General features: G+C 53.4%; 2 protein-coding genes and 1 long non-coding RNA gene across 36 annotated transcripts in view; 1 reads left to right on the top strand and 2 right to left on the bottom strand.

Annotated features, from left to right (window-relative positions):
* Positions 1-18: 18 nt before the first annotated feature.
* On the top strand, positions 19-17271 carry LOC139030879 (uncharacterized). Of its 2 annotated transcripts, XR_011483325.1 has the most exons (5): positions 19-484; positions 5691-5745; positions 10245-10398; positions 10494-10840; positions 15838-17271. It is a non-coding gene; the product is annotated as an uncharacterized lncRNA (long non-coding RNA). The 2 variants fall into 2 exon arrangements; XR_011483326.1 differs by lacking the exon at positions 5691-5745.
* STAC3 (SH3 and cysteine rich domain 3) lies at positions 5883-13920 on the bottom strand. Of its 2 annotated transcripts, XM_020878378.2 has the most exons (12): positions 11809-13920; positions 11049-11109; positions 10523-10790; positions 10178-10275; positions 9891-9963; positions 8929-9026; positions 7521-7587; positions 7307-7356; positions 6953-7038; positions 6718-6769; positions 6488-6625; positions 5893-6320 (listed from the first exon to the last, which is right to left on the bottom strand). In XM_020878378.2, exons 2-12 carry the CDS (start codon positions 11106-11108, stop codon positions 6222-6224), a joined length of 1089 nt encoding a protein of 362 aa, XP_020734037.1. In that variant the 5' UTR covers position 11109; positions 11809-13920; the 3' UTR covers positions 5893-6221. The 2 variants fall into 2 exon arrangements, with proteins under 2 accessions (XP_070310854.1, XP_020734037.1); XM_070454753.1 differs by lacking the exons at positions 11049-11109; positions 11809-13920 and having other exon boundaries at positions 5883-6320; positions 10523-11030.
* Positions 14015-26887, bottom strand: part of R3HDM2 (R3H domain containing 2) — a 156875-nt gene continuing 144002 nt past the window's right edge. For 17 of the 32 annotated variants that reach the window (XM_070454735.1, XM_070454736.1, XM_070454737.1 and 14 more), the window contains 10 exons: positions 26501-26627; positions 26126-26286; positions 25515-25669; positions 23867-23967; positions 23700-23780; positions 18534-18703; positions 17986-18133; positions 16333-16430; positions 15957-16041; positions 14015-15058 (listed from right to left, as the gene is read on the bottom strand). In XM_070454735.1, the coding sequence (XP_070310836.1) occupies positions 14718-15058; positions 15957-16041; positions 16333-16430; positions 17986-18133; positions 18534-18703; positions 23700-23780; positions 23867-23967; positions 25515-25669; positions 26126-26286; positions 26501-26627 (1467 nt within the window). In that variant the 3' untranslated portion in view covers positions 14015-14717. The other 15 variants (XM_070454725.1, XM_070454742.1, XM_070454731.1 and 12 more) reach the window with 3 other exon arrangements.

The following is a 26887-nucleotide window of genomic DNA, read 5'->3' as shown; positions in this document are numbered from 1 at the left end:
GGAGGGGGTGGGGGGATGGGGGTCAGGGACATGAGAGGGCCTCTGTAATGCTTCCCTGACACCCCTAGAGCCACCCAGGAGCTAGCAGGGCCACCTGCCTCCAAGAACAGGGGGAAGTGGGGGGACAGACAGACCCCAGGCGCTCGAGTCCTGGGGGGCTTCTCCAATTTGTGTCATGGTTAGCCTGGAAGAGTGTGGAGGCCAGGGGAGCTGGGCATTATCTCAAACCTGGCTCGGCATAGAGCAAATCAGGTGGGTAAATCTGGGGGTTAAGAGACTTCCTTCCTCTACCTACCTCGGGTATCCATCCCAGGAGACCACTTCTGCCTCTGACTGACTGTGATGGAGAGAAAGAGAATGGAGTGCAGGAAACTGGAAGAAAGAGAGAAAAGATGCTGAAAGAGGAAAGAGAACATATAGAGACAGAAGCTGGAGTGCTTGCATCCCGCTGGATGATCAACTCGGGTGCGTGCTGTGCCATCAGGTGAGACACTATGCTATCTCTGCCGCTGCCTTTGGGGAACTGGGGTTCTCGGGAGCGCTGCAAGCGCTGAGCCCTAACCACCTCTCCCCATTCCACGCTAACCCCCCTCCTTCCCCTACTGCTGTCCTGGCAGCCGATTCCTCCACTTCTCCCCTCCAAAGCCTCGTGGTGCCCAGGCAGGGGCGAGCCGTGCCCCCGCTGCTGTGCCTCGCAGAGTGCCGAGAGGGAGGGGACCCTGAGGGCCCCCTGCTTCCCCCTCCCACGCCTGATACCTCCCCCACCTCCTGCGCTGACAAGCGCGGCTGTAATTAGGCTGCGGGGTCCCGAGCTCTCCGCCTCCCTCCGGCGGATAATGAGATAAAGTGTCAGAGACAGGGCGAGAACAAAGAGACAGAGACTCGGCGCTTGCGTCTGTGGGGGGCGGGGCGGGGCGGGGGCCTGACGGGCTGTCGGAGCCTGGCGCTCAGAGCCTGGCCCCGAGTACCTGCACTTCCAGGGCCGCGTCAGGGGCTGGGCTGTCCTGTCACCCCTGCCCCGGAGCCCTCCAGTCTCTGGGGCTAAAATTCAGGCCTGGAGCTCGAACTCGAGGGGACGCACAGCTGGGCTGCGCATCTGACTCTTGCGGCACAGCTGGAGCGATAGGGACGTCTGGCTCCGGGGCCGCGCCCCTTTGTTTCTTGGGCGCTCACCTTCCTTGCGGGGCCCTTTCTCTGAGACCCAGTGATCCGCGCCTTGCGCGTTACGGGCCCTCCGCCCGGCTGTTTTCCTGGCAGCCCCGGTGATCCTCCTGCCTTGGGCCTCCGCCCTTGCTTTTCAAGTTTCTTACTGCGTTATTGCCTCTGCCTCTCCGGGACTCCTCGACCCTTCGTCTGCTTCTGGCACTTGTCTCCGACCCCTTGTCGGTGACCCTATTTCTAAAGGCTCCTCCGTCTCGGGATCTTCGTCCCTGGGGCCGAACTGAGACCCAGAACTCCTTGAGTTCCCGATCTCATTTCTTCCCACCAGAAGGACTCAGGCTACGCTGACCGAGCAGACAGAAGTCATTAGCCGGGGATTAGGCGTGGCCAGGGGCGGTCGGGGGTCCCTCTGGGACCCGTCTCAAAGCTAACCCACAGGACACTAATCCGCGCTCTGGTGCAGCTGAACTTCAAAAGCCGCTGGGCTCGCGGGGCCAAGGGCGCGGGCGCCCCCTGGAGGCGGAGGTGCTCTCAAACTCTTGGGGCGGTGCCTCGGGCGCCCCCTATCGGGCCTCAGCGGCCCTGCGCCTCGCGGCTTTCGAGCAGGGAAGTCACTGCCAGGAGTGTGGGCGCCGCCCGCCGGCCGCTCTCGCCACTCCCGCCGCCAGGGCAGTGAGTCCAGCAACTTCCACTCATCTGTTGTGAGGAGGGGCCGAGGGGAGGGAAAGACAGGGGACTCAGAAGCTCCCACTTCGCCAGCTGCGGGCATCCCAGGTTCAGGCTGGCTCCTCTTGCGGGGCTGGGCAGCCCCAGGTGCCCAGGGCTCTGTCTCAGCGCCGAGACTCTCCTCTGCCCTCTGACCCTACCTGCCCTAGTGGGGTCTCTGCCTCTTCTCCAGGCCTTATCAGTGTCTCCGTCTGCCTTCCCATTCTGTCTCTCCCTCCGCAGCTCTCTACCTGCCTTTGTCCCCCTGCATCTGCTTCTCTGCGTCCCAATGCGTTTGCTTCTCCTTTCCTCCGCATCTACCTCGCCGTGTCTCTATAAATGCCTCCCTCCCTGTCACTCTTTCTCCCCCCTCCCATCCCCTGGTTCTATTCCTATTCTCTGGCTTGCTGCCCCTGGGGGTCTGCAGCGGTCCAAGGGGACAGCCCGCGGGCACCTCGGGGCTCTGCCCAGGGTCCCCTTCCCGGTCACCTCCACGCGCCCGTCACCTTGGCGCAGACTCCGCTTTCCCTCTGCAGCAGTGGGGCGTGGAGGGGGCGCTAGCGAGGGAAGACACAGTGCCCGGCATCTGCTCGGGAGCCCCGGGGCCCCTAACCCCCCTCTGCCCACTATTAAGGGCGCCGGGTCCCGAGGCTCTGAGATGATCATGGCTGCATCAGCCAGACAGCCGCGGAGCCCGGAGCCTCATAGCGAGCGAACCATCTAGACAAAGGCGCCCGCGCCATCTGTTTATGCAAAGCGCTTTCCGCTGGGGACCCCGGCGTCCCGGTGCCTGGCCCGGCTCTGGGCACAGGGTCATGAGCTCGCAGGAGCTGCGGCTGCAGCCCCGCCGCGCTGTGGCTCCCCCACTCCCCAGCACCCAGAGGGGCCGCGGGGCGAGCGGAATGGAGGGGGGCGGGGGGTGTTGATGTGATTGGAGCGGACGCGGCTGTTTCTTCAATAATGGATGGAGATGATGCGGACGGCGGAGCCAAGCCCGCCCGGAGAGGAGAGAGGAATAGAAATGGGGAGAGGTAGGGGCGGGGGTGGGAGACTCACCCTGGCGAGCGCACACGCGTGCGCTCACACACACACTCACACACACACACACGAGCGTGCATGTGTCACACTGTCATTCGAATACAAGCCGCCGCGCGGCTCACACCCAGGCACACGCCCACGCACTGTCACCGACACACACCTGCAGGCAGAGACGCCAGAGCAACACACTCACCAGAGGCTTTTCCTGGCTCTCACATCACACGGTCCTGCAGGCAGAGGCGCACGGAGATGCCCACACTCGGGGCACACGCAGGCGTGAAGAATGCACAGACACGTAGACACATCAAAGCACATCTGCCCATCTGACACCCAGGGACTAGGACAGCCAAAAACCTCAAAGGGTGGGGCGGTGGAGCAGAACAGAGACAAGACACACGGTGGAACAGACACGCACCAGGGGCACGAGTTCCCGGGGCACACACGCCAACACACACACACCCGGGACCCCGACGGACACGCCTCGCACCTCCAGGGCGGACATAGGGCACAGCAGGGCCACAGAGGCACCCTTCACACACCCAGAGTCTCGCGCCCACCCACGCTGACGCTGCTGCCTCTGCCCTGCGGTGGTGAAGGGTGGCAGAGGTCACTGGGACCCCCGAAGAGGCCTTCTTCGTCCAGCCATGCAATGAGGCTCTGATGACAGGAGATGCCTGGGCTGTGGGCACTGAGCCACTGCTTAACTGGCTACAGACTTCCCTTCTTGGCCCCCAGAGCCAATGGTGTGGGCCTTAGGCCTCTCTGGTACAGCCAACCCTGCTGGCTTCAACCCCCAAAGCTGAGGGAGAGCAGGAGAGCCATAGAGGGGTACCGGAGGCTGCACAGGGGAGACTGCCAGGATCCCCAACACAGCCAGGAGGCAGGCTCACACCTGGTGCTGCCCAATCTTCTCACTTCAAGGGGCACTTCTCTTGCTCAGAGCCAGGGGGCCCTGGGGAGGGGTAGGATGTTGGTTATCCTGGACCCTCCTCACCCGACCCCTCCTTCCGTCTGCTTTCAATTCAGTCAGCTCCTTGGCCCAGACTTATGACCTTTGCAGCCTGAGGCAGCATCATCCATCACCCAGGCGGCTGCTAGTGGGACCGAGGGGCTCTGGGGGCACCCGCGGGGTCGCTGTCCCTCCCGCCTCCATCTCTGGAGACCTGCTCTCTGCCCGCGGGCCAGGGCTCCATGGGCGGGGCAAGTACTGCGGGGAGGGTGTGACCAAGGGGCTCAATTGCTCTAAATGGGCCTTGTGTCCCCACCCCTGATAGCCCAGCACCCTGTCCTTCGAGCGCGGCACAGTCAGCCTTCCCGCTCCTCCCGCCCTCCCTCTCTCGGGCCCTTTGCTTAATTTCCTATTAACTGCTGATAAATCCAATTAAACCGCCGCTCTAATTAGGGACAGCTGCCGGCTCTGGGAGGAGGGGGAAGAGGGTGCCCCCCCCCCTCCCGAGTGTAGGGGGAGAGAACAGCAGCTCTCTCAGCTTCTCGGTACCCCCACACCAGCATTGCCGCCCAATGAGCCAGTAAATTGGTTTCGCTTCAGCATTGGGGGGGGGGGGGGCTCTCGAGGATCTTGGGGAGCTCAGGTTCTGAGTCCCTTAGACCACTTGGTGAAGAGTTGCGGCCCAAGCCCTAGCCGTCCCTGCTCCCTCCGCCGTTTGGTGGTAGGTGGATCCTGAGGAGGGATGGGGGCAAGAGGTTTGATTTGTTTGCGGCGGTGGAGAGGGGCCTGTGATCTGCTCCCGTTCCAGCCCAAGTGCGGTTCAAAGGGGCTGCCTGACTCTTCATATGACCCCGCCGCCGCCCTGAGGCGTCCCGGACAATCAAGGGCAAAGGGAACAGGGAGCCGAACGAGGTTCTGAGACGAGTCTTCTCGAGTGCTTCCCTACCCCCAACGCACCTCAGCCTTCTGGATGGAAGGGGGGCGCTCCCGTCCTGGGCCCTCCTCTTCCCCAGCCCAGCTGAGCCTCTGCCCTCCCCCGCTGCCAGCAGCAGATGGTGCCCGGGCTCCCGCTGCCAACCTTGCTAGGCGGTGCCAACCTCAGGCCTGGCAGACAACAAGCAGACGAGAAGAGGCTCTCTTGGCTGGCCAGGGTGACCCTCCCCCACTCGCCATCAAGCTCAAGACCCTCGGCCGGCCTCATTCCCCGGACCGCCCGCCCCAGCTTGCCTCGCTCTCTGTTCCGCTCCCAGGCCCCTAAACTCCTGGTCTCCTTCAGCTCCCTTTCCCACACCTTCCGGCTCCCGGCCACCTGCCACCGTGACCGGGGCCGGCACATTTGCATATTTACATATGCAAATAATAACATTTGCATACGGCACACCACCGGGGCGGCTCCGCGCGAGCCGGTTAGCTGTCTGCCCCGCGCCCTCTCTCTCGCTACCTGTCGCTAAGGGCTGGGGCGGGGGCCGCGCGGGAGGGGTTAGGCCCCCCGGTCTCGCTAGCTCAGTTCCCGGAGGATTTGAGTAAGTGTTGCCATGGAGACGGCACGCACCCCACCCCCTCCCAGGCCGAGGGTCTCGAGCTTGAGCTTGGAGTCTCCAGTTCTCTCCTCTCCCCCCCACCCCCGCCCATCCCATCCCTCGCACTTCAACCGAGATCTTGCATCGCCCCCTGGCGGCCTAGCTCGGAACTGAGCCAGGGTCGAAAATGGCAAGGGGCTGCCCACGGCGAAATCGCTGAGAGCTCTGGGGAGCTACCTTGCTACTGGATCCTGCTCCCAGCGGCCGGGGCGCGGGGACAGTGACCTCAGTCCGACTCTCTTTCTTCACTGACGCAGAGACCTTGCCGAGCGGACGCGTCTATCTCCCCGCCTCGCGCCAGCCTCAGCCCAGGTGGGTCTCGGGTTACTCGATGGTAGTGAGGGGAGACTGCTGGGGAAGATTCTCCACCCCTTCGGAGGCCTTCTGCTCCCTCTCCCCTCGGCCCCCAGTTAAACAGCAAACTTTTCTTAACTTTTGTCAAAACTTTAATAAATTCGCAATATTCTATGGTGCGTCTCAACCCCCCACCCCTCCCGTCTCCCTAGTAGAGACCCATTCTTTCTGCCCCCACCCCCTCCCGATTTGGAAAAAAAGGCTGGGCCTGAGGGTTGCGAGTGAGGCTGCTCCAGGCACCAAGAATCCGACGCCCTCGGCGGGGGAGGGGGACGGGAACCAGTCCCTTCCCGGAAGCCCCGTCACGTTTCGGTGGCCTTCCCAGCCCTCCCCAACCCAGCCTTGTAGTTGCTTTCGCCCCTTTTCTCCCCAACCTCCACTGGGCCTGCCCAGAATGGGGTTTGGGTATCTCCCACTGGCAGGCGTCAGCACGCCTAAATCTCCTCCAGAAAGTCGGTGGGGAACAGCCCCACCTTGCGGCCGGTGTAGACCTTGACGTAGCCGCCGGCTTCATCGCCTTTCTGCACCACAATCTAAAGGATTAAAGGACGGGGGAGAAGAGAAGTCAGGAGAAAATGCAGGAGCTGAGCCCAGAGCCGCGGAGGCCCAATCTCGTCCCATGAATGACTTATGATCCGCAAGGAGTGCAGCTGGCAGGGGGGCCTCTGGGCCTGGTTTTGAGTTGGGGCGCCAGAGCTACCTGGTCCTTCTTCAGTGTGATCTGCCCTATCTCGCGGTTCCCCACGAAGGATCTTGTTACGCGGTGCACACGCTCTCCAGCCCGGACCCGAATGATGAAGTTTGGAGGGAAGAATCCGACCTTCTCCCCTATCTTCCCCTAGAGGAGATGGCAGGAAGAATTAACTTCACAGTCTCAGGCTCTGAGCTCAACCCCCATCCCAGCTGAGCCTCAGCCGTCTGCTCTCTTACCCGCCACCACTCCTCATTGGAGTCATCAATGACTGTGATCTTCTCTCCAGGCCTTGAACAGGAAGGGGGGGGCCTCTGAGATTTAGGGACCTTACACACTCGGTCTCTTGGCTGTGCCCAGGTCCAGCCCCAACAGGCTCCACGCCCCGAGTCCCCCCTTTCCTTTCCCATAGGGCGCTGGGCTCTCCCCTCTCCACTCCCAGGACACCCCCACCCCAATCCTAAGGCCTCTCACGGGAAATCCAGGTCGTCCTTCTCCAGGGCTTTGAATCGATAGAGGGCCACAAAGTAATGAGACTGCTGGAAGCCAGGCTGCTTGTGCTGAGGGCGAAAGGGGGTGAAGAGTCTCAGGGCTCCTCTGTCCCACACCGAGGCGCAGGCGGCCAAGGCATGGACGTCTGCCAGACACACTACATTCCACCTCTCTCCTGAGTCCCTGAACTGAGAGGAATGTGTTGGCCATGTGTATGGGTAAGGTGGTGAAGAAGGCAGGGTGAAGAAGGGCTGGAACCCATGGGATACGCATGAGTGCTGTCAGACCTGGGCTGGGGAGAGGACCGGGGTCCCCTTAGGGAGAGAAGATTCTCACTTTGTCATCAGGTGTCTTCTTTTCCGCTTTCTTATCCCCCTCAGGGTTTCCTAGAATGGGAAACGCCGACAAGTTGTCTCTGCTTTTGGACAGTAGCCCTCAGCCCCTTACCTTTCTGTTCCAGGGCCTCTTATCGCCAAACCTGGCATGCCCTGGGGCCACGACTGAGCCCCAACCCTCCTCCATCCAAAGGACGGAGGTGGGTGCTACTCACCATCCTGGGGCTTGCCTTCCTCCGGTCTGGCAGACTCCGGCTCCTCTTCCATCATGGCCGCTAGGGACTGGAGAGGGCACCAGTATTAGGGAGCTGCTGTCCCGAAAACCCACGTTGCCCTGGCTGACAAGTCAGTCCAGAGAACTACAGAAGAGGATCTCAGGTTTGGAAGGAGCCTTGGAAGAAGTATCTAGCCAACCACCTGCCTACTGCACGGACTTGCTCTGAAACATCCTGCTAGGTTACCACCTAAATTGTGCTTGAGTGTAGGTGAGAGGAAGCTCACTACCTTGCAAAAATCCACGTCTTTTACGTAATGTCTGCTTTTCAAAATATTACAGCGTGTAAGAGAAAAACAGGCAGCACAATTTTTGTAATTCCTTTAAGACAATAGAACCTGAGTGGGCTAGCCTCTCTGGAAGCCGTCAGATCACATTGATAGTGCCTTAGAAGTCATGGCTCACTCCACAGAAATCCCTAATTTGCACCCAACCTCCATATCAACTACTTTGAAGCCAAATCTCTAGTTGTGTTTTTTTGCAGTTGATTTTTTTTTTTTTTATTCAAGAACAGTCAGGTATTTTTTCCTTATAAAAATTTTGGATTATTAGTTCTTGGTCTTTCTTTCTAGTCTGTAACATTTTTGAATATATTATTCAGTGTATAAGTTTTCCCTCATAGGTTTCCTACAAACTTAATGGGACATATCATTTATATCTTCATTTGTAGCAGTGAGAAAAATGTCCATATGTGAGAACCAAGGACTAAAACATGTCAAAAAGCATCAGAAACCTCCCGATAGCTACAAACTCCCTAAAGAACCAGGATGCTTTGGGTGCTCTCATTCAGCTAATTTTACAAATCCATCTAACTGTGATCATTATCTACATTAGTCCATCCTTGTTGTCCAGAAAGATATAAGGATATGCTAACAAATCCCTTGCCGAGCTGAATACAAGTCTATTGTATTACCAATCTAGGAAATGAAGGTGCTCTTGGCCACAAGCTTTGTGTCTCAGTTTCCTCATCTTTAGGATAGATGAGTCAGAACAGATTGTCTTCATGGGCCCTTGTTGGGTTCTAGAATGGCATGACAAGTTCGCCTTCCCAAATCCAAAAGCATCGATCGCTTCTGTTGCCTGGCTATGCTAGAGGCCTAGGTCCTAGCCTTTAGTTGAGTTATGGTGGTTAATCTGACAAGTTCAGAAGTGAGTTCCTAGAGTAAACACATGCTATAAGGAGATGCTAAACTGAGACCCTTTAAAGTTTCACACAGAAATTTGTCTGTTGGGTTATGTGCAGTTTTATGGGAAAGGGATCCCTACTTTTGTCAGCTTTCCAGAGAGGAGACAGGACCTGCTCACTGGGGTCTCTGGAACGTATCTCAGTGGGAAGATTGGGTGCTCACATTTTTCTTATCTGCCTGTCCCTTTTTCCGTTCTTTGTTCGCCATGATCACCCCAGTGCGAAGAGTTTCAAACACAGGGTCATTGCGATTGGCAGAAGCTAGTTGGAATGGGAGAAGAAAAGAGATATTAGTGGGGAGGCAGAAAAAGACTTGGAGGAAAGAGAGGGCACCTAAGTAAGGGAGAGACGGGACTGAGAGATAGATAACCGCGTGTGTGTGTTTAGCATTAGAGAAGTGTCAGCTGGGTACACCTAGGCCATCAATGTATAAAGAGCTCCAAAGACATCACTGGAAATATGATGGAGAAAAATATTTACCAGCACTCCTTCCAGGCTGAGCATTATATGCTGTTAGAAAGACAACTCTACTAATAAGTTGCTTGGGAGCTGGGGAATGGTCAGAATCACTCTCTTCAAGGAGAGTGGGTCCTTTGTGTAACTGTTGGCTTTTGTTCCTCTAAGTGGCATGTGCAAGCTGGGATACTGCCAGCAGTGGGTTCTTCTTTTTTTCCATCCATGCTCCTTCGCAGAGAGTTCAGCCTCTTCTCCAGAAAAAGGTTGAGCAAATTATCAATGAATACATTTTTAAGGGGTGCCAAATTATGAATCTTCCCAGGATGCCCCCAGCTCTTGATCTGGCCGTGAGTCTGGCATTATTTTTTAATACGGAGATGGGGAGAGTGTAGTTCATGGTTACAAATGGTTTTGCATAGAAAGAGCAGAGTTTGAAGTCAGGCAGATGAAAGTTTCCGTCTTGGTTCTATCTCTTCCTTACCGTATAGAGCTAAATCTGACCTCCCCCAGCCATCAAACATGGGGATACTGACTTTGTATCCAAGATGGCTGAAATACTAGATTGAGTGAAAATGATGGGAAATAGAATCTGTTTCAGAATTTGGCTTCCAGATCTGGAGACGGTGCTGAAACCACCTCCAGGCTTTCCCATGCCTCAGGTTCACTTACAGCGGTCTCTGACACAAGCGTACTGCTGGTTGCTGTAGAGTGGAGAGCTATAGGCCCGGTGGAAACCCGGGGGCTGTAGGATTGGACAGGAGACGGCATTAGAGGTGGAAGGCAGGGCCCGGAACCCCGACTCTCCCCCGAGTGTCTGCCCCTTCTTGGAGTGGGAGATGGGCTGAGGAAGGAAAGGCAGGGCAATGGGCGGGATGACTCGAGGAGGAACGGGCAGAGGAGGGAGCTGGCCATGTGTCCCCTCCCTTCTACCCTCTTGCTCCCCAGAGCCTACTCACGATCTTGCCGAAGCATCTCTGCATCTCCACATAGGACTGACAGTGTTCGTGGATGTTGGTTTTGCAGTTCTTACAGCGAAGCCCAAATTTGTTGTTGACTTGGGAGACGGAGAGAAGATCGGGTGAGGTTCCTGATCTGCCCCCCCCCCCGCCCCTGCCTTGAACAGCTGCTGCCACTCCAGCTCGCAGGCCCCTTTTCTGTCTGGGAGCCAGCACTGTCTGTAAGTACTTTCTTAGAGCCAGATCTGGCCACAGCCTGTCTGATAAGACAAACGCTTTTCTCCTAAACCCTTTCCCCCACCCCTGCCTTCACCAGCACACTCTCCCCTTCCCGTCGTGACTCACGCACGATCATCCGGGCGCAGACGTCACAGAACTTGGGCTTCTTGAAGAAATGGTCTCTGAATTTGTGAGGCCGGTCGTTGACTCGCTGAGGCGGCTCCGGGGTCGGCGGCTGCTCCTCCTCCTGCTCCTGCTCCTCCTCCTCGTAGATGTAGTAGATGGGCCCGCCTCCAGCTCCCACCGCCTCCCCGTTGGCCTGGGGCTCTGGGGCGAGCTCCGTCTCCTTCGTCCCTGAAGACTGCTTCCTGAACAACTGTTTCAGCCGCTGCAGCTGAGGGGGGGAGAGCCGGTGTTGAAAGAACTGTCTAGCTTCTAGAGCAGGTAAGGCTGAGGCTAGCATACCTTTTTCTACCTGGGACAGGGGCCACGCTCCAGGGTTAGGAGCTATGGGGGCTGCGGGCGTTGTCGAGCATTTTAACAGTAAGCGAGGTTTTAACTCACACAAGTGAGATCAATTCAAGCACTTTTCTTCAAGAGCTGCAGGGGCTCCCCAGCTCCCCACACCCGGTGGTCAGAGGCCCAGACTCACCCCACCCTTCCGAGTCTCTGATGGAAAAGAGGAGGACTCCAGCACCTCCTTTTCTGTCATCCTGCAAGAGGTTGGGCCCACCATGAAATCTCATCCCCAGCTGCCAGTCTTCCCTCCCTTATTCCTGGCCCTCGTGGTAGGGTGGTCCTTGAAAGGGAGGCTTTGTGAGAAATTTGGTTAAAAAGAGATCCTTTCACAGGGTTTATGAGCAGGGTTAAAGCCCAGCAGACTAAAGAACTTCCCAACTAGCTCCTCAAACCAGTCAAGAGTCCTTCTGCCCTGAGGAACAACCCAACTTCACAGCCCCAAGACTTGCACAAGGCTGCATGGTTTAGGGATTTTCCTACAGATAACTTTCTCCTGGAAACCTGGGGCAACAGAAATGTGACGCACACGTTCCTAGATGCTCTTCCAAGAGGTTTAACGTGCGTCCACAGCCTGCACAGAGGATGGGCCGAGGACCGTCTCCTCTAGCTCTTGTGAGCCCAGTGCCTACTTCCCAGCCTGCCTCAGGCTTCAGCTATTTTAAGTTTTCCGAGTAATACGAGCCTTTCCTTCCCTTACTGCTCTATTCTCCTGATCCCACCCCCACCCCACCCTCCAATCCTAGCTCTTGCCCTGGAGTAGCATAATAAATTCACTCCTAAAACCCAAACTACTCACAAACAAGGAGAGAAATGAAGAGGCTGAACAGACTATGGACTGGGGAGGCTTGGGTGAGCAGTCCTGGAAGTGGAAAGAGGATGAAGAGGCAACTTACGTTCGGGATTCCCTAAGTCAGCTCACAGCCTGCGGAGGAGAGAGGGAGCCCCTGCGGTCTTGATGGTGGTGCTGGGGGAGGACTGGTCGTCTTCCTTGGGGGCTAAGCCCCCCCAGTACCCTCTGTACTCACACCGGCTACCCAGACGGTGTTTGTAGACTTCCTAGCCTCTTGCCTTGGTGTCAGAGCTGAAATGACAGGGCTAGAGGAAAGTGGACAGCTGAGCGACACAGCTGACACGGAGAAATCGGACACGGGGCGGGCTGGACCCTAACTCTTCCCCGCCCCCGAGCGCTGTTGCCTAGTTTTTCATCTATGGTGTGCAGGTCAGAACTGGCTAAATTCAGGAAGGCACAGTGTCCATACTGCATACTCATGTGCATGAGTTTTTTTTTTTGGTTGCTCGATATAGCTTCTGGGATTTTAGTTCCCTGACTAGGAATCGAACCTGGGCCCAGTGAAAGCTCAGAGACCTATAACCACTGGACTGCCAAGGAATTCCCTCATGAGAGTGACTTTAAATAACTAAAGATGAATTATAAACAGCCTTCTTCATCCCCTTATCTCAAGGTCCAAACACCTCCCCAGTTCTACTCTCTCTGGAATCTAGCTTTCGACCTCTCAGTCACTGTCTTCTTGTGGCCACGTGTTTTTATACCCTCAAGCATATACCCTCTAGCCTCCAATCTTTAGGAAGGAAAGGGCTTGGAAACTGGTGAGGAAAGGAAAATTTGAATTTTCAGAACTCCTCAAAATTAGCTGATTGCTTTTCCACCCACGGGAGGCTGGAGGAGGGGCTTGCGGCTCTTCTGTGAGGGAGTGGAGAGCATGTGGTACTGCTCTGTTCCCTCCAGTCGGCCTCAGAGATACCTGTCCCCTATTCCCCTAAAATCTTGTCCTCGGGGTGAACGGAATTCTAAAGGCTATTTTAAAAAGCCAAGCTGGGACTTCCATTTGAGAGATTCTGGGGGAGTGAGGTCTAATGATCACATAGAGACTGTTCTGTTAATGTTGGACAGAAAGCAACAGCTGTCACACAGGGAGTCTTTGTTATCTGTAAGTGATGTGCCCCTTTCCCATCTGCAAGCTCTTGGAGGTAGGATGCCCAAGCCTCACGCTTCCTTCATCATTCTGATTCCCTGATTCCATCTCCTTCCGCTGCTGCCCTGGCATATGAACCAAGGGGTCAAAGAGATATCTGGCAGTCTTATCTCACAGGGATGCAGCCTTTTCCTAGTCTGAGCTATGACATGGTTGAAAAAGGAGATACTCCCGTCTCAGAGGAGAGTAATTTGGAGACGGTAATGTTGTGTTGCTTTATCCTGTGTATCTGCAAGAAGTAAAGGATTATGTTAGAGGTTGGGTCAGACTAACTTCAGAGGAGGCTGGCTAGAAAGACACTGCTATCCAGACCCCAGGGATTTCCACGGCAGTGTGCTATGTCATTTCTACCTACTGCTCTTTTTTCTTTCTTTAAGGGGAGGGTGACATTGAGAAGGGTCTGCTGGATGGTTCTGGGTCAACAGGCTCTTTCACGGCCCTGGTCTGACTGGCTGAACAACAGGGTCAGCTTTGTGAAGACAGGGGAGAGCTCCATCTCACGGGCACGTGACTTCTGTTCACCTTCCTTCAGTTGCACAGGCCAGGGACTGCTGAGCACACCTGGGCAGTGTGACATCTTGGCACCGCACGTTCAGCTGAGACAGCTTTTATTTTAAGAAACATGCAATCCTGTTCCTATCAGGGAGAACCCAGCCCTCTGGCTTTGGAGTTAAGGAAAGGCCCAAGTTCTCCATCCCTGAAGAGTTTTCAGAAGATGAGATGGGCAGGTATGAGGCCAGCATCTTGACCCAGTTGTGACCTCACTCACACCCCTTTGGCTTAGCTACCAGAACCCTAAATGAATATCACAGAATTAACAGGGTGGAAGGAACCTGAAGGTCACCTAGTTAGTCCAAGTCTCTTATTTTACTGGTAAGAACTCAGAGGTCCAGTGTCTAGAGTGATGTGCTTGATAAACCACAGTTCGTGGCAGAGTCCTGTCAGAGACCCAGCCATCTATCAGAACCACTTGTGAGGAGGATGGGACGCAGGGAGCTGTGTCAGGCAGATACGCGTGCATATGCCAGAGAAAGCCATCCAGCCCACACCAAGCCCGTGCAGCCCCCACCCACACCAGGGTGGCAAGAGAAAACAGGGACTGAGGTCCAGTGGCAGATTTTTTTTTTTATATTTAAAAACAAAATCAACCTCCCCCCAAAGAACCCCCCAACAAACAAAAAATCAGATTAAATAAAATTTACAGTGAATATACCCAGCAAACATCTGTATGTGCAATTAAATACTGTGTCTGTTACTGCAGCACAAACCTCAAACAAACAATATACAAGTGTTCTGGGGGGGGGTGGAAGGAGGCCCAAGTTTAAACTCTGTGGGGTTTGGAGGGACAAGATGGGGTGAGAGAAAGGGGAAATCAATTTTGTTTTTCTTAATTCTGTCCATATAAATATATTCATAAAGACCAAAAAAGAAAAGGGCGCTTAGGATGGTAAGGAAATAGGAGAACGGGGAAGTGTGGGGACCCTCCCAATTCTACCTGACCAAAAAATATGAATTAATTTCATGGTGAGAGAAGAGATAAAAAATGATAGAAGAGGATGGGAAAGAGAGGGAAGTGGACATGGGCCAACCAGGGAAATGGAGGGACCCTTGGCAGGGGAGTGAGAAAGTCCAGTGCCAGCGTGAGTGTCTGTCTGTCTCCATCTGCATCCCCACGGTCTTAGGCTCCAGTTTAGTGTCTGTCTGTGGACCTTATCTTACTCTCTGCCTCTGTCTGTGGTCTGACAGGACCTCTTGACCCCCTCCACCCTGCCCCCACCCCTGCCATGCTGGTCCCTTCTCTTGTCCATTCATTGGGAGCTGGCTCGCTCCAGGATCCTCAGGTCATAGTTCTTTTTGGCCACTCGAAGTTTGAAGCGACTCACGGAGTTGTTGAGGCGAAGGGAGGCGTTCTGAGCAGCCGAGGGGCTGGGGAACACAGCCACGATGGTGTACAAGGCAGCGAGGTCCGAGTGGCGGCCGTTCTCAGCGGTCCCACCGTGGTCCCCCCCGCCCCCGCCAGGCAGCCCCTGAGCATCCTTAAGCCACTGGATCTTGGCGCCGGACATGGCAAGCTGAGTGAAGAGTTTGTCTGCCTCGGTACGGGTGATGCCCTCCGGGAGATCTGTCACCTCCAGCACCCGTCCCAGAACTGGAAAGGGAGAAGAGAGGACACGGCTGTGAGAGGTGCAGGGCAGGCAGGCCTGGACAGCGGCCTGGCCAAGGGGGACCTGGGTGACGAAGTCTGTATAGGACACCCTCGGAAGCCCAGCCCTTCTCACTCAATCCTGTCCTTCCGTCCCACGTCAGCCCAACTCCCCACCATGCAGACTCTGATCAGGGCAACAGGCAGACACAAAGAGCCTTTCTCTTCTCTCAGCCTAGAGATGAAGGCAAGAAGAGACTGGGGATCAGAGTGCCAGCGTTAAGGTCTGGAAACCTATACCTCAGTTGTCGCGTGGGGCGCCATCACCATGAAGAAGTATGGCTTTTGGTGATGTTCGTTCACAAAGTTAACAGCTCAATCTGAAATATGTCCCATTTCCTTCCCAGAGGCTGGCCCAGGTAGATTCCTCTTCCTTATCGTCTAGGGAAGTCAGTTTCCCTTCCTTTTCTTGTTTAGCAAATTGCTTCAAACAGGGGAAACTCCAAGAGATCTTGTATGCCTAGAATGGCAGGCCTGCAGGAGGAGAGCCACTCCCTCGGGTCCTAGGATCGAGCCTCTCCTAAACTGGGTCTAGGACTACCAGACTTAGATGTTCCGTATCAGGGTCAGGACCACTTCCACAAGAGTCTCTGTTAATAGCAGGCTCAACAAACGTCATCATTGTGTTATTCACCACTTTTACCCTCCTCCTCCCCAAGACCTGCAGCGGCTTTGGTGAGAAGGTCTGAGACACCGTCTCTCCAGCTTCTCCTTGCTCTACACAGAAACCTCCTCTTCTGGCTCCCCGCTGACCCTGAGCTGCCCGCTCTCACCATCCTGGACTGGAAACGCAGAGCCGGAGGCTTAAGCTCTTCCCCTGGGGACTCAGCAGCCCGTCACTCACCGACGTCGGTCGTCCCCAGGTCAGTGGAGGCAGATTTGAGCGCTTGTCTCTTGCTCCGGTTTCCATGCTTCAATCCACTCTGCCCCTTCAACATTTGAAAGATAACTCTCATTCCAGGTAAACAGTATTGACTGCCTTGCATCCCAGTCTGTCTGAGATTCAGGAGCAGTATGCAACCCTGAGGATCCCACCCTACCAGGCAGTCAGACTGGCCAGAGAGCGGCCAGTGAGAAATAAGGGGCCCCGCTCCTGGCACTGGCAGGGCGAGAAGAATGACCACAGGAGCGGGGCGGAGGCTCCTCCACTGGGTCCACTCTCCCTGCGTTGTCCCCCTCGGCTGCCCAGCGGCCCTGAGGCTGATGGCAGCCGCCCTTACCTGGTGCACCGTGTAAGCTGACTGGCTGTGCAGCAAGGGCGGGCAGATGGACAGATTGTACTGGAACGGCTGGCCCAGGAGGGAGTAGCGACCGTCACCTGGGGGAAGCACGGATGGTTTTCCGGGAGTCTGCGCTGCTTGGGGTGACTTCAGACAGCCTTCATGGGGCTTTGGAGATGGACTGCAACAATGCATACTATGCCTACCTTTTCTGTGACAGGAGTGCCCATGCCACTGGTTAAGCGCTGTCTTTCTTCCTAACCCTCTTGGTTCTCAGCTGTGTCTTGGACAGAAGGGGTTATTAGGTTCCCTCATCTTTGAAGAAGGGCTCTGTTCATTGAAGACAAAAGGCCCTGGAGGAAACCTACAGATGCTTATAACTGTCTTTTATTTCTCATATAGTTGCTTCTCACCCTAAACCCAGGGCTCAAGTTTCTGACTTACATGAGAGGCAATACAGTGTAGTAGACAAGAAGAGAGACCTGTAGCCAGACTATATTCAAATTCTGTCTCTGTTACTGAAGATGGGATGTTGGATATGTTCTTCTCTCATCAGCACTGGTGCGGTTAAATGATTATAAGATATAGCACCTATGTGTTACCTATTATTGGTGACAGATACTGTATTTCAGAGCACTCTGAAGTTTTAAACCATATTCTCATCTTAGGTCTGGTTCTAAGTTAGGTAGCATGGTAGCATACTCAGCCCCACAACACCAGTCAGTGGCAGGACTAGAATTTGACCTCAAGTCTTTGTCTTTTTTTATTTTTTAAGAAATTGAGTTATTTCTGAAATAAAATATTGGCTGTATGTTTTAAAGCTATAAAACTCTTAATTCTTGTAAATTCTTGGTTAAAAATTTGACTGTGTTTATTAAAATGGTCATCTATGTTCTGCACTTGAGATTTGTGAAAAATAAAGTTTCTGTGGGAAGGTGACCTCTGGTTTCCTGATCATGGGAGGGAGGTGGTCGTCTGGGCTCAGTGGCGTGGGACTGGGTTCCTTGGCCCACCCACCCCTGGCTGGAGGGAGGGGCCACGCCCCCCACCTGCCCAGGTGCAGGGGGCAGGACTGCCACGAGCCGGGTGGCATCGCAGCAGACTCGAGTAACCTGTGATTCTAACAGAGAGCACAGCAGCAGCACCAGGGTGCCCCTCGCCGTCTGCGACGGCCGCAGCGGAGCCTCCGCTGGTGTCCCCCAGGGAACAGACGGCAAGAGCGGCTGTTCTAAGCTTCTGTCTGTCACAGTAGTGGGGGGTGAACCCAAGTCTTTTCACTCAAACCCAGCATATTCCCTTTTCTAAAACCATACTGTCTCTGACACACCCCATATTCCCAGCCCTCAGACTCAGTACTGATGGGTTAAACTCTTTCCTGTTCATTACAAAGTTTAGGGAACTTTTCCCTGGCTCACAGTCTCTGGGGACTTGGAAGAAATCTACATTCATGAAGGAGATCTAGAGTTAAGGTAACTGGGCAGCACTCAAGGGGGGGTGTGTCTCTGGCCTAAACAGGGACGCTAATGGCCGAGCTGGCTCCCACGGACTGGATGGGCGGGCACAGTGATTCTCCGTCTGCTGCTGCCCCCTGACCCCCCACTTGGGAATGGGGTGCGCAGGGTGAACCTGGCAGCTGACAGCAGCCCAGCTTACCCTGGGCGGAACCGCCGGGCCGGGGGAACTGTGCGAGGACAGGAAGGGGGCCGAGTCCTGTGCAGACGCTGCTGAGGCTGGTGACAGGAGCGGGTGCTGGAGACTGTGCAGGAGACGCGACCGGGCTGCTGCTCATCTGCGTGCTGGCCTGGGCGAGAGAGCGGGGTGCATGTCACACACACGCCAGGGCCTGCCCTCTGCGCCACGCCGACAGCTCGGCTGAGGAGTTACCTCTCCCAGCAAACTTCTCTTGCTGAACTCCGTCAAAGTCAGAGTGCCCCTTCACACTGGCCCCTGAGCGCCTAATTAGTTGGTATTATTTTAATATTCACCTCCTGACAACCTGTTTTAAGTATTCCCTTGGCGTTCTTAAGCATGTGTCCTATCTGCCACCTCAGGTCTTAGGTTCCTTGAAAGAAGATGCTCTGCCCCCTTCCCTGGGTTTCTTCCGAAAAGTGCCCAGGATAACAGAGGCTGCGTGGTCAGCAGCGAACCTGGGCAGAGAACCTGGCCGCCTCCCGCCAGACCAGGCTGCGTGCAGGGCTCACCTGGGGGCTGCTCTCGGGGCTGTACAGGTCTCCAGGCTTCTGACCCCGCTGGTCCACGCTGTAATATTTACAGTGACTCCACTGGACCATCGATGGGTTCTGGGGAGGCTGGGGTCCGTTAGGGACATTCAGCTGCATGACCACCACACCCGGTCCAGAAGCTGACACTCCTGTGTGGCAGGAAAAAAGCAGCTGGTTATGAATTCAAACCACATTTTAGCCTGTCAGCTAACCCTGGGTGGGAAAGCCAGTAAGCAAATCCACCCACTGGCTTCAGGGTCACTTAAACTGTGTCCTGCCAGGAATCTGAGACAGTTGCTGATTTGGTCTCTGACTCTCTCTCCTCAAACCAGTGGAAGTTTGAGGGGAAGATGCCAATGCTCTCCTGGCCTTCACCTGGTTGAGGGGGTACTTTGGTAGGCTTGGCTGGAAACTACTCCATCCTGTCATAGTTAGATATTACCAAACGCCCAGGTCAGATTGCTCAAACGTCTGGGCATGGTACAGGTCCCAGGCTGGAGCCTGGGCCAGGGCTGCAGGCACGTGTGGGCTTTTCTGGTAATGGCTGCAGATAAGTCAGTGATCTCTGGTTGTTCTGGAGAAGATAAATGTGCACAGCTTCACTACGCCAGATCCAGGACATTAATTCTTGGGCAAGGATAGGGTGAGTTGGAACACTTCAAGTAGAGGGAATGGCATGGGGATATGTGTCACATTCGGGAAATGACAGATAATTCAAGGTGCTAAGGAAGGCCCAGGAGCTATGCAGGGGAAGTACTAGGGGATGAGATACATCTCTTCATTTATTCAACAAACATTTATGGAACGCTTACCAGTACCAGTTCCTATGCCAGGCACTGGGTATACAACAACAAAAAAACCGGTCTCTACCCCAACGGAATGAACAGTCTATTAGAGAGTTGGACATTAAACAAATAGCTGGTGTCAAGAATCTGAAGCACATTCAGGTAAGGGTTGTATCCCAGAGGTGTTGGAAACGGGAGTTGTGCTTCAGAGAGCTAACCCAAGTGGCCAAAGGTAAGACGGCTGAAGGGAGGGGGAGACTAGTGACTGGAAAACTGGTTAGAAGTCTACTGGAACAGAACAAAGTGGTTCTGAATTAGGGCAGTGAGAGCAGGAATGGAGTGGCAGGGTGAGACCCTCTGAAGATTTTATTGACAGGCTGCAGCCATGGGCTTTTAGTCCAGGCAACCATGGATGCAGTCTTACCCTCTCATAGGCTGGGGGAAGGAAAGGCTCACTGAGGAGGAATACTAAGTCCTGAATCTTCCTCACGGTGAAAAGCAACATGAGGGGTCAGGGAGAAGCGGTCTGATGGACAGTTCCTGCTGGGACGGACGGGCAGGAGCCCCGCCTCCCTAAAGGAGACTGTCTAGTGTGAGGGTTTGCTCATGACCCGCAGCCTGCACTCCTGGGGGTGGACAGGCTGAGTTCACGTGTGTGTGGTGGCAGGGAGATGGGTCGGGGGCCGCTAGATGGAAAACCTGCTGCAGCGCGCTGTCTCAGGGCTCAGCGCTCTGGGCTGCCACTGCCACCCCCATCACACTGCTTCCTGTGACAGGAAATGGTGCAGCCTCTGCCCTGGGCACCAGTCATGCTGGGAAGTGAGCGAGACTGCTCTTCTCAGGTAGCCTCGGTCAAAGGAAAGGAAAAGAAACGGGGGGAGGTCTGAGAACAGCTCAGGAGACACAGCATCTGGTGGGTCCGATTCCCCAGTCTGTGCCCTCCCCCATCCTCCAGGGTTCGTCTGATCAGAGAGCACACTCACTCAGGACGACAGGCTCACACCTTCCCTTCCCCTGCCAGAGGGGACAGGTATTCATCAGCACAGCTTGTGGACGGGCCACAGGAAAACTGCGCAGTGGTGAAGTGTCATGCATTTAACAACTCCCCCTTTACTTCAGTTGCTCTGGGCACTGTATCTCCCATCCTAGCAGCTCCACCTGCGCCAAAGTCCTTTCGCCACAAAACTGCAACTGACCTTCTTCAAATACCTCACTGCTGAGGGGGCCAAGGCAAAAATAATCAAATCTACAGCTTTTCTGGAAGGCAACATAACCTAAGCCTAATGCCCTGGGCCAGGAAAGGGTAGAGGATGTGTGCATGTGTGGGATATGGGCAAAAGCAAGGCAGTAGATGCTCTCTATAACGCCAACATGTAGCCATAAGGAGCCATGAGGGGTCTAAAGTGGAGGGGGGAAGAGAACAAAGTCTTCATGTTATCTTCTCTGACCCTAACAAAAACAAAGACAGGGCTCTCAGTCGCAGCCTCATTCCTGAGCTCCTGCAGGGTTCTCAGGCGCAGCCTCCCCACACTGAGTCCTCCCCTGCTGGCCCGGAGCGCTGTTCCTTCACTCAGCCGAGGACAGAAGCACTACTCTGCTGATGAGCTGATTCTTATGCTTCTCATCCTCAGGCCAGAAGCAGGTGGCATCTGTGAGCAGCTGAACTGTGGCCACTTCTTAATGCACGTGGCAAAAAACTGCCCACATCTCCCAAAACAAAACCCCCCACGGCAGTGCCCAGGGACAGCACTTCCATATTATCAGGCTGGGGGAAGAAGCCTGGGTTAGAGTAGCAAGTGGGAGAAGGGAATTGAATAAGGAAATCAATTTCATCTTGAAAGCTCTGAAAAGAGAGGGGACGTGTGAATGGCTTTTTAAGTGGCATCATTAAACCTGGGCAGAAAGGTCGGTCGGGCAGAGCAAACCCCATAAATATAAGCAGATGACATTTATGTCTCTGGCAGAACTGGTTTTTGTTTAGTTGTTTTTTTGTTTTGTTTTTTTTTAAATCACTGAGGTAGAAAACTGATAAGGCTTTTTCTTTACCATCTGGAGTGAAATCTATGGGAAGGAATGTCCAGGGAAATAAAATCCCTCAGGCATCTTTCCCAAATTACAGGTTATAATCCTACAGTATCTTCGTCTTTTTCCCTTTTTTGGTGGGGGAGAGGGTTATCTTCAGGAAGTGGGGAGAGAAAAGAGTTATCTCCGCTTTGGAAAGCCCTCAGCTACAAAATGAGCCAGTAAGTATGTGGGAAGCTATTTCTGTATGTACCTCACTCTGGCCACGCTGCTGTGTCACTGTGAGTTGAGAGTCTGTGCATAGGTTTCATTGCCATTTCATGTCCGTGTGCATCTTCCCAAGACAAGCCTGCAGAAACCTCAAAGGACCTGCAAGTCATTATTTTAGTGGGGAGAAAACTATTTCCTGGGGTTATGGTTATATCTAAACTCACAGTGGAGGAATTAAGGTCCAGGCCTGAGGGTAAACTGGGCAACTACAAAAATGTATTAATAAACCAGAACAGTTGCTCCAGGAACAGTCAATCCTAATCCCTGCCTTTATTTTTGGAAAAGTGACCATGCTGCTACACGGAGAAGGGCGGGTGACTGTCCTCTGAAGGTGACACAGCAGCCCTTGTGGGCAGTGCTGGGCTTCTAGCTTTCCAGTAAAGGGCGAACTGGAAAGGAAGGCAAAAGAAGCACTCTTCCTTTTCTTCCACTTCCTCTTAAGATTCCCATGACCTGGGATTGAAGATTTTTAAGATCAATGATATGGTGAACAGGTCTCTTAGATGATGTGGGTGGAATAGAGGGCATCATCCAAGAAAAGTACAAGGGGTCAGTAAGAAGCGTAGGTCGATCAGGGTGACTAGAAAGAAAGGAAATATACTAGAAAATTCTAAAGCAGCAAGGAAAATTAAGATGATGAAGAGGGTTTTGTCTATTTCTATTAATTTGGGGAAGAGCCTAGATTATCTCCTTCCAATTCCAGTCCAGTGCCAATTTTCAGAACCAATAGCTGTTTCAGTTTACTTATCATTAGGTCCACAGTAGGTGCTGCAAAATTGTTTTCACTTGATTTGTTTCTAATTCAAAGACCTTGTATTTGTATATGAAGAGATATAAATGCAGAGACCCAGTTGATATACTGATATACCACTAAGGATTTACACAGAAATTCACATACAACTATACCCATATGCACACACACACACTTAGCTTAACAAATCGGAGAGAAAATGCCCTGCGGTATCAAGAACCACCACAGGCTACAGCAGTTCTTGGAGCTAGTTTCTATCATTTCCATACCCCGTTGGGAATTTCAAGGTCAACTGCCCCTGGCGGACACTAGGAGATACAGCTGGAGAGACCAATAATGGAGTAAAGGGTAGTAAGGGTTGTTGAATTTTAAAACCTCAGCCTGTAAGAGATCTATGGTTGGTTTGGATAAAGGCAGAAATCATTACTCCTGGAAGCTAAGAATTGATCAGGTCTTGTGAGCAAGATTAATTCTGGAATCTATTCCACAGCACCCAACACAGAGTACAGAAAATCTTGTGTGAAAAAGATCCCATTTCTAAAATATGAAAAACTGGCAAAATACCTTATCTCACCAGAAGAGGGCACTCTGACATTCCTACTGTAGAGGGGAATGAGGAAGGCTGGAGGCTGCCTTAAGAGCCCCTCCCCTCCAGAACCCCTGAAGTCAATTTAAATGCAGTGCAATGATAGGTCAGGGTAGGGTGAGAGGGGAACAGCAGTTGTGCTTGGTATATTGGGGGGTGGGGGCGGTTCTAGGCAAAGACGGACAAGCTGTGTGGCATTAAGTGCACTGACACGGGGTAACCAGCCCCTCCAAAGGAGGCCTGTTTGCTTCCACTGGAGGGAAAGGGATATAGTACAGAAACCTGCTGAAAATGCGTCAGAGGATGCAGCAGGGGCCACAGAAAGTCAAAGGACCCAAGTGCAAGCTTTAGGATTGTGACCTTACACAAAATTTATCCCTCTTTTGAGTCTTAAATTTTCTCTTCACAAAGTTGTGGAGAGAATTAAAAGGACACAATGTATGTAAGTACAAATGAAAAATTGCTAAACAAATCTAAGATACAATTTTAAAAGCATTTTATCAGCCTCCCTCACACTCCCAAGAGAAAAGAAAAGCTATTTATAGGAAGAATGAGTGCAAGAGACAGAGATAGAAGCACTTTATGTCGTAAAGGTATGTGCATCGTAACCCAGTCACAATGCTGGATTCAGCAGAGAGAGAAAGAAACGAAGGAGAGAGGAAGGGAACAAGGAACCCAGTCGCCACGCGGTTCCCCGGGGGCAGGGATCAGGATCTGGCACACCACCTCACCTCTCGAGGGGGTCAGTTCCAACACCTCTGGGGAACAGCAGCCAGCCAGGCCTTCGGTCGTTCCTCCTGATGAAGTCACAGCTGGGGACAGAGCCCACCCCTGAACCTTTCTGCCCGACCCAGCTCTTCAGCAGTGCCCAGGGCCCCGCCGGCCTTTGCGCTCTTACCTGAGTACTGCTGTGGCATCTGCGGCGGGCTGCAGGGAGAGGGAGGCTGAGGCATCTGGTACTGCTCAGAGCCAGGAGGCTGCAGAAACCCCACAGAAGGGCTGCGGACACGGAGAAGAGGGGACTGGTAAAGCGGGAGAGGAGGAACACTGCTCCTGGCAGACAGCTGTGGCCTCCTGGGCCTCCGCTGTGGGAGGCCAAGGCAGCTCCAAGCCATTCCCAGACCAATCTGCCATGCAATTTCTAAAATCACTCATCAGTTCAAAGTTAATTATATATATTTCTACTTGATCATCTTTCAATTAGGAAGCTGCTAATCAGTGCTACAGATGGAATGCTGGTGACACATACCCCTCCCAACAGTGTAGAAACACCAAAAACATAACTCACGCAGGTGCACGCGCACGTGCGCGCGCGCACACACACACACTCACACTCACACACACTCTTTCTCTCTCTCAGAAACACAACAGAAACACAGAGAGAGTGCCAGAAACAGACACACAGGGCTAGAGTGCTAGAGAGATGGGCAAAAATACAACCAAGGAGACTCAGGGTATTTTCTTAATGGCAAACACAGATCATCAAGTAAAGAAAAATAGGGGAAAATCTCACAAAACTCAAAACACATTAAAAAAAAAAGACAGAAATAAACACATGTACACTGAGACACAGAGATACATCGACGTAGGCCCAGACTGAGTTCCAGTCTCAGCTCTGCTTCTACTAACTAGCTGTATGACTTTGAGTAAGTTTCTTAATATTCCTAGCTGGAATTTCCTCATTTATAGAAGAAGGGCAGAAAATAAAACAAGGGGAGTGGACTAGATATTTCTAAGATAAACTTCTATCTCTAAAATTACACTCATTATACTAAGACATACGAGCTTCCCTGGTGGCCCAGTGCTAAAGAGCCCACCCACCAATGCAGGAGATGCAGGTTCGATCCTGGGTCACGAAGATCCCCTGAAATGGGAAATGACAAGCCACTCCAGTATTCTTGCCAGGGAAATCCCACAGAGAGACGAGCCTGGCAGGTTACAGTCCACGGGGCTGCGAAGAGCTGGACACGACTTAGCAACTAAGCAGCAACAACACACTAAGGTGTATAAACAGACGCACAGAGACGACGCCTCAGATTCACCCATGGCAGCAGAAGCACACGGGAAATTCACATGTGCATGCACCAAACTGCTGCTTTAAAAACAATCAGCAGTCTCCATTTCATAGTTCTAAAACCCACTGATTAGAAAAACAAAAACTGGGGGAAATGATCAAGTCTCTGTTTCTGAAGCAGGAATTTTTTCCTGCTAATGAATTCTTATGCAAATATCAAATTAACAAGGAGAATGAACTCCCTCATGTTCTACCTGCTTTGGGGTACCCCTGAGCTTTTTAAAAAATAAACATTTATTTATTTGACTGCACCAAGTCCTAGTTAAGGCACATGAGTCTAGTCCCCTGAGCAGGGATCGAACCCAGGCCCCCTGCGTTGGCAGCACTGAGTCTGAGCCGCCGCCGGAGCACCAGGAAGCCCCTACCCCTGGAATCGTCACTCCTGCCTCTCTTTTCCAGTGGGATAAAAGCCACGGTGCAACAGCTGCTGAAGGTCTGCGGGAGACGCGCCCGTCTCTCTGGGAGCCCTCACCTGCTGCCGTTCTGCTGGGCGGGCGGGATCATGCTGTAGTACACTGGAACACCCCCTGCGGGGAGGGCCCCCTGCACAGATTGGCTTGCAGGGACCAACATGGGCTGCTGGAAAGGCGGCTGGACCACATTTTGTGAGTCACTACCCACTGGGACCTGGGTGAAGACAAGAAGAGAATGACCACTTTTACTCGAAATGAAGTCACCCAAAGAACAGCTCAGTCATCACTGGATGGGGACACTCTAACCTCCTCCCCGACCTTGAGAGACCCTCTTAGCCTCCTCACCTAAAAGAGACGCTTAGTGCTACGCCCACGCCCCTCCTCCAAACATGCCTCTGGGTATCTGATGTACAGGAAGGAGCCTAACTTCCTCTGGATCCTACTTTTCTGGGCATGTGCTCATTTGCATGGTATAAAGACCAAACAGTTTAAATAAAGACTCTTCTCAGACTCTCTGGACCTTCCTTCAGAGGAAGAAACCCTACAAGTGCTAGAGGTAAAGCAAGCAGTGTTTCAGTGTTGGAGCTGTCAGCCTCGAGGACAGCCGTGTGAACTGTCCTCCTTTCCTCATCCCGAGGACTGGGTCGTTCCCCACTCAGAATGCACCCACTTGGTAAGAAGGCAGTGGAGTGTACTGAACCACCAGGCCTTGCATCTGGCCCCCCACGCTGCTCCTCTGGTTGCTGAGCAGGCCCTGGTTCTGTGGCTGCTGGACCCCAATCATGCCTTGGTAAGCCGCCTGCTGCTGATTAGGCATCATGGGCTGTAAACCTAGGGGCAGGCAGAGTAGAGAAGACATCAGCAGAGGTCACACTCTCTTAGTCACTTTCCTTCCTTTTTGGAGATCACAGGTTCCTCTTTAGGACCCTAACCATTCCGGCCACTACTCCCCTCCCCCACCGCTTTTTAAACAGGGAGCGTAATTCTTTCCCAGTCGCTGTCCTTCCCTTACTCGCTGCCTCCTTACATCAGCAGCTCCTCTTACCAGGCTGCTGGGATGGCTGAGGCAGCTGCTGACCACGCTGGGGGCTATAGGCCACCGGGTGAGACAGAGGTCGGTATTGCTGGTTGGAATTGGGATACTGTCCAGGGGAATAGTAAGACACCTGGATCTATGGTGAGAGGAAACAGATGTATGAGAAGGTCCCTCAAATTCAGCCCCCAACGTCCCCTAATTATTAAATACATCACAGTTGATTCCAGGAGTCTGTAAACAGAAATATTTTGGGTCTGCAACTGCAGCATTTGTGTACAAGTTTGAAACAGAAGAGGAAGGACTTGTGTTATTTGACAGATGTCCTTCTGACTAGAAAGACAATTCTCAAGAGAAAGGTGGGGAAATGGAGGTGGGTAGCAGACAGGTATCTCCTCT

The sequence above is a fragment of the Odocoileus virginianus genome, chromosome 24 (assembly GCF_023699985.2).
Source record: "Odocoileus virginianus isolate 20LAN1187 ecotype Illinois chromosome 24, Ovbor_1.2, whole genome shotgun sequence".
Taxonomy (NCBI): Eukaryota; Metazoa; Chordata; class Mammalia; order Artiodactyla; family Cervidae; genus Odocoileus; species Odocoileus virginianus.
This window is presented reverse-complemented; position numbering and strand designations above follow the sequence as displayed.

Excerpts from the sequence above, each read along its gene's own strand:
- STAC3 (XM_070454753.1), bottom strand. The coding sequence starts at position 10,859 with ATGCTAGCCTCAGCCTTACCTGCTCTAGAAGCTAGACAGTTCTTTCAA. Across the intron at positions 7,357-7,520 it reads GGAAGGCAAGCCCCAGGATG|GAAACCCTGAGGGGGATAAG; the intron begins GTGAGTAGCACC and ends TTCCCATTCTAG. Across the intron at positions 7,039-7,306 it reads AGAAGACACCTGATGACAAA|CACAAGCAGCCTGGCTTCCA; the intron begins GTGAGAATCTTC and ends TTTCGCCCTCAG.